The following is a 6707-nucleotide window of genomic DNA, read 5'->3' as shown; positions in this document are numbered from 1 at the left end:
GCCAAAAAAATAAAAATTGCATTAGTTCATTACTGAGATGTAGATTGGTGTGGAGCAACCACGCCCCCTCTTCCCATCACCCATAACTGAAAGTTCTCTTTTTACACGCTTTTCCGCTAGCTTACAACCCTCCATACCCCAACATAGCATTAGTGGGGCAACAAAAATGTCGAGCAATATTGGACCTATCTAGCCGTATAGTTTTGAGTCAACTCAGACAAGGATAATTAAGTTTTGTCCACTCCCGATTCATAACGATTTGAATGACGAAATACTCAGAAATGCGCATTTAAGCTTATTTTTCTATCTATATGTCCTCCATCCCCGCGACCCCGAACGGGATGAAGCGGTCAAGAAAATGGATGGATGGATGTCCTCCATCATCAGAAAGATGCCACAAAAACATGATTTTCTTGCACTAAAGAATTGAAGCGTCACACTGGAAGAGGGTAGAACTGGAATATTTGAAATTGATCAACCTACAATTTGGAAAAACAACACTAAAGTCATCAAGTGGATTAAGTTCAAATTCATACATTATTTGGTCTGATTTGATGTTGCTGTAAACTCCATGACAAACACAACTTTCTAAAAAAAACACACAATGCAACATCTGCTCACCTGGGGGCAGTATTGCTTGAAATCAGCTGCTGTCGTGACTGCAGGAGGTTTTCAGGTCTGCTTCAGTCCAGTGCAGTGTGAAAGCAGACCAAACCGAACGGAGGAGTGAAATACTTCTGCATTCCCTTATTTATCTGACAACTGAATCCTAGTCGGATTCATTAATCTGGTGGCCATCGGCAGCATATAATCTATTTGTAATCGATGTAAAAGGAGAAAGGAGCATTTGTGAAGACTTCAAGCTTCACTGGTGCTATAGACTCATGGTGCTATTGAACATGGTGACTGCACACAAAGAGGCTACAGGCTAAGAAAAAACAGGAACTTGACACTTTTATCCATAACTAGTAGAAACATGTAAAAATATATATATTATTATAAAAAAGAGAGATTTCCTCAACAGACTCAACAATCTTTTCAGACTTGCACTCATAACTTTCCAGTCTCAAGGTAGATGCTTTATCACAATCCCACTGAGCTGGTTTGAGTTAGATTGATTTAAAACTGTTGAATCTGTGCAGTCAAGCAATATTCCCTCCTTATTGTGAGGAGTCCATGTTTATTATTTTTGCACAGAGAGGCTACTGATTTAAATATTTCATGGAGATGCTTTGCAAAACAGAACACTCATTAAATGAAGGAGATTTCCCCTTAAGACTTAAGTTTAATCCTCCCATTCTGTTCGAGACATAACTAGCCCAGTTAAGAAATTTGAGACTTTAAAAGGAAGGCTTGAGAGTTTTTTTTTTTTGTTTATTGTTTTTTAATCTGTCTCATATGTTCATATCTAGACTGCAAAACAGAGACAAGCTAAGACAGGAGAGGGTCCAAAAACTGTAGCTAAATTACCTTTACTTTAATATATTAATACTTGAAAGGAGGTAACAATTGGCCAACGGAAGAAGATCTTACATATGCTTTGTGGTCCACTTGATCTACACATAATTTTATTTTGAAGGACTCTTTGAGCTCGGTTCTTGTGGTTTAAGGAAGACAACTAATAAAAATTAAATAAAAAATAAAAAACACAGTCAAGGATTGAGTAAAAGTTCTAAGAGTTCAAGTAATAAAAAAAATATTTATGTGTACATTTTGGTATTTTCATATACTGAAATACAACTTTTCTAATAAAACATGAACTTCTCTTGTTTGCAGTCATTTCAGTTGATTTGTAGAATAAATTAGCGACGCACAATATTAGATATTTGCGGAAATCTATAATGGCGACAATTTCAAACTGTGTTGGGAAAACCAATAGTCAATACCCAGTATTTATGGCTTTGCTTCCCCCTAACAAAAATACTATATCCAGTCCTTCCTTATTTATAGATGTAATTAGCGTTTTGTGTTAAATAAGTAAATATCGCTCATTTAGCCAATTGTAAGTTTTCACTAGAGCTGTTTAGTCAAACATTAACCAGTGTAAGTTGCAGAGGTTTTACTTGTTGGAAATGTTCATACTGTCTAATGCCGACAAGCAAAAAGTAATGTAACTTGTTGCTACCCACCTCTGGGCACAAGCATATAAAATAATAAAATTCACCATATTTTTGGGGGAGTTATTTTTATTTTTTTGGTGGTGAAAGTGCAGCAAATATTCATGAGTGCAGAGGTAGCAGTGCAAGTTTCCTCTGCAGGAGGAAAGCTTTAATGAGCTACGCTCAAGGCATCACACACTCAGCCACTCCACACTTGATGCTGGCTGTCTTAAATTTTGAGACTCAGTAGGGGGGAACAGAAACTAATGGCTATTCTTCTATGATTGGTCTGTATTAGGAGGCACACTGAGGGTCTGACAGACGATATTTTCCCAAATGAATCTTAACTTTTTTTAATCACAAAATCTGCAAAATAGCAATCTGCAACTGAAACTGATCTTATCAGAAAAGGTAAAACATGATTTATCCGTCAACAAGAGGCAGACGTAATTCACAATATCACATCGTAGCATTCCTCCAGCATCGCACCTTTGTGCTCAGTGAAGGTGTTCTCCTCTCCGACGTACCTCAGTGCTCCCAATGCCTGTTGGGTATTTATAATTTCTACTTGTTGGAACTATTTTCCACTGAATATTTGTTCTTTTTACCACCTTGAAGCTAACTTAGCATAAAAATGTGATTATCCCTGCATTCAAAGGGAAAAAAGAAGCAGGTGTTGCTCTTCAAAGACGCGTTAATTTAACTCTGGATTTTGTAAATGTCCTCCCAGCTCACCAGATAAATCCTCATAGGACTTTCCTTTGGGCTTCAGAATTGGTTTATTTTACATAATAATTTGGAGTCTCAAGCACCAATTGGAAACTCTTTTGACCTTTCTTTTTTTGCACAGCTGTGTTCGGTCTTTAAGGTTGAAAATCTAAAGGATTTCCTGTGTTTTTTCATTCGTGGTCACAGATCTGCTTTGTACATATTAGTTTGCCCTTTTCTAAAGCGTGTCAGGCTTCACTGAAAGACTTGCTTTATTGATTCATTTCACCTTCACAGGTGAGCACATGACTTTCAGCACGACTGCTGCAGGAAGTTCATGTATTAAATCTCTTTCTGGTTTGCATTCATTTGAATTTTATTCACTTTTCATGAATAATTTCCTTTTTTTTTCAGATATTATGCGACTGTTCACCCTTTGAAGAAGAGGACCACCGTTGCCACCTGCATCTACGTCCTCTGTGGGATTTGGCTGCTCTCTTGTGGCTTGGTGGCCCCCGCCGTGTCTCACACCTACCACGTCGAGTTCAAAGAGGAGGGCTTCACCATCTGTGAGGAGTTCTGGTTGGGTCAAGAGAAAGAAAGACGGGCCTATGCGTACAGCACTCTGTTAATCACATACGTGCTTCCACTGTCCGCTGTCTTTGTCTCCTACCTCTGCATCACCGTCAAACTAAAGAAATGCGTTGCCCCTGGCAACAGGACACAAGATCAGGTAGGCATCCACCAGGCTCGCAAGAGGAAGATCTTCAGATTGGTTGCCCTTCTGGTGACCGCCTTCGCTGTGTGCTGGCTTCCAATCCATGTGTTCAACGTGCTGAGGGACATCGACATCCACCTCATTAACAAGCGCTACTTTTTGCTGATCCAGCTGCTGTGCCACCTCTGCGCCATGAGCTCATCCTGTTGCAACCCCTTCCTCTATGCATGGCTGCACGACCGCTTCCGCTCCGAGCTGAGGAAGATGCTCAAATGCCGACAGCGCATTGGGGCTCCTGCCAGTCACTGTGCTGCAGGTGTGGTTTTGTGAAAGCATCCTACATGATATTCAAGCATAACCTGCTGAAATGTATCTGAAAGAAACTCCCATGGCTGCCACTCACCTGAGAACATTTATTGTATGTTTCACTGTAGTTTCAGGCTGTTAACAATTTTTATTTAACTCATTTTCAATAAATAAACAATAAATTATGATTTAAATTACATTTTTGTGCAGCCTCCTATCAACTTTAAAGGATGTGTGAGTTTGCCCCATTTTTGTGGTGACGGCAAACTTTCAGAATAAGATATCAGTCAGAGTTGACATGAAGGGAAACAGGGCTGTCAGTGTTGATGTTGTAAATATGGCAGCTTTTTGATGTGACACTTCCATATTTGTAAGATGACAGTTCAATATGCTGCCATTTCAAATCAAGTTTTTGTTTTTTTGGTGACCAAATCAGCATTTTAGAGAAGGAAGACCTCTGACAGGTGATCTTTATGCATCTTTTAGTCATGTGGTGACCATCTTTGCTTGTCATTTGATGATCACAAGACAATGTACTAAATGTGAGCTTCAATCCAAATTGGATTTATTATAAATAATGTACACATGTTTTTATGCATACTTCAAAATTCTCAATGTCAACATATTTTTTCTTATTTTTAAGTCTGCTCTGAGTATTTCAAACACAAAACCAGCTCTGCATGTCAAACTGTATATAACTCATTACTGGTGTTTTGATTTATCATGTCTTTACGAGTTTAAAAACTGCTCTTTACTGAGACAATTCGGTTTTAATCTGATGGGAAAAAACAAGACGGCAGTGGTATGTCACAAAAATGGGATTTGGAATTTCTTAATTACAGTTTTTTTCTATTCAGTATTCGGTTTCAATTAATAGACAAAGCAATTCGTTTTTTTTTTTATTTGAATATGACAAAATGTAAACATTTTTGATTAAATTTTTCATTTGTGACCAAAAATTTCTATTTCGTGTGTGCAAAAAAGCACTTTGTAGCAACAAATTAGTATTTTCTAAGCATTTTGTGCACAAAAAGTAAAATTTTCTGCATACAAATCAGTATTTTGTGGTCACAAACAGCTATTTTATGTGCACAATTTAGTATTATATGACCACAAATTAGCATTTTGTGCACACGAATTAGTTAAAAGAATTAAAGAAAGATGCTAATTTGTGAGCACAACGTGACAATTTTTGCACACACAATGCTAATATGTGCCCAAAAATGCTAGTTTGTGTGCACAGAATAGTAAATTGTGCACATAAAATGCTAATTGGTGGCCACAAAATACTACTTTGTACCAACAAAATGCTAATTTATGTCCACAAAGGATATCAATTGGTTAATTTGTAGTGACAATATAATCAATTGTGTTTACAAAATGCTCAGTTGTGTACACAAAGTTCAACGTTTTGGCCACAAATTATTAATTTGAGTAATTTTTTTTCTCTGTTTGAATGCCATTTTCAAGGGGTCATGCTCCACTGTTTTTCATTCATAAAATATTTTTTTTTATCATTGTGTAGTGCATTGTGTGGTGTCTTTCTTTTTCTCTTGCACTTTATTGGATATTTAGCATTTTGTGTTCTTTCATTCTTCACGTTAGAACTGTGTGACGCTGATGCAAAACCAATTGAACCATGGTGCTATTCTGCTATTCTACAATTGGCTTGTTTTAACAGAAGTCAGACAGATTTTTTTGCAGATGAAAGTTTTCATTTTCCAGGCGATGTCTTGAAGTTGAGTCATGTAAGAAGACTTTAAGTCTCAACTTTAAGACAATAACTTCTATTGCCATACTGACTCCTAGCAAGTCAATTTGAAGTAAAATGATAAAAAAAAAGACTTTCAACAAACTTGCTGAAACAATCATGGATGTTGACAGTTTTTCTAATCAGCTGCCGTGATCTCTGGGAGGAATAATCTTCTGATAATTGTGACAGACATTTTGATTTCCTGTCAACAAATTCTTCCACATCATGACAACAAACAGTGGCCATGAATTGTCTCCATGCAGACGTGAGGGACACGAACAGGAGGAGTGTGTCATCATGGACCTGGGCCTTTGTAATCACATTACCAGGGATATTTAGAATAAATGAGATCTGCTGAATATTACCTTCAGATCTTCAAGCGGCACAAAAACCAGGCGGACAGGGCCGCCCGTGCGGAAGGCAGGATATGAGGAGAAAATTAAACCATCAGTTCAAATTGTATTTGGAAAATGGTCAGTGCGAGTGTGATTGTTTCCACTTAGCTTCCCGTGTCAGATGTGATCATTATGTCTCGCTCAGTACATTGGGAAATTAAGTTTCACAACCAAAGGGTTTTATTTCTCAAAGCTGATGAATGCACACAGGCGTTTGCGTCAGGAAATTATTTTTGATGGCAGAGCTCTTTATTATATATCAAAATGTGTGTGTGTGAAGGTCAATTTTGTTCTCCATCGTTTAAGGATTTGTGAAAAATACAAATGAACTGTTCCACATTATTTCATAAATTTGTAAAGATCCAGATTAACAATAATATTCTATAAAAATGTAACAATAGATACTGTTGTGCATTTGTTCATAACTGCTAGTATGTTGAGCATCAAACAATCATCACTACAGTCAGTTATTGCCTCAAAACATCTGTTTTTGCATCTTTATGTTTTTGTACAAAGAATCACCAAATTTGGGATTCACTTGAACTTTTTATCCCAAAGATATTTTCACACTTGCTTTGAAAATTGTTATCTAGTAAATGTCGCATGTGATTTTAATTTAGTGTACAAAACTGAATAAAATTCTCACCTGAAATACCATTTTTAAATTCCAGTGTGACTGACAGATGCAGCAGAAGCAGGAATTGACTAATACTAATCTGGATTAGAGC

The 6707-nt window shown here is 37.1% G+C and overlaps 1 protein-coding gene across 1 annotated transcript in view; it reads left to right on the top strand.

Annotated features, from left to right (window-relative positions):
* The window catches only part of LOC112163312 (prolactin-releasing peptide receptor), a 9510-nt gene extending 4155 nt beyond the window's left edge, over positions 1–5355 (top strand). The window contains exon 3 of the mRNA XM_024299649.2: positions 3222–5355. Within this exon, the coding sequence (XP_024155417.1) occupies positions 3222–3855 (634 nt within the window). The 3' untranslated portion in view covers positions 3856–5355. The remainder of the gene's footprint in view (positions 1–3221) is intronic.
* The last annotated feature ends 1352 nt before the right edge of the window (positions 5356–6707 follow it).

The sequence above is a fragment of the Oryzias melastigma genome, linkage group LG12 (genome assembly GCF_002922805.2).
Source record: "Oryzias melastigma strain HK-1 linkage group LG12, ASM292280v2, whole genome shotgun sequence".
NCBI lineage: Eukaryota > Metazoa > Chordata > Actinopteri > Beloniformes > Adrianichthyidae > Oryzias > Oryzias melastigma.
The sequence above is the reverse complement of the archived record's forward strand: the minus strand, read 5'-3'. Positions and strand labels throughout refer to the sequence as shown.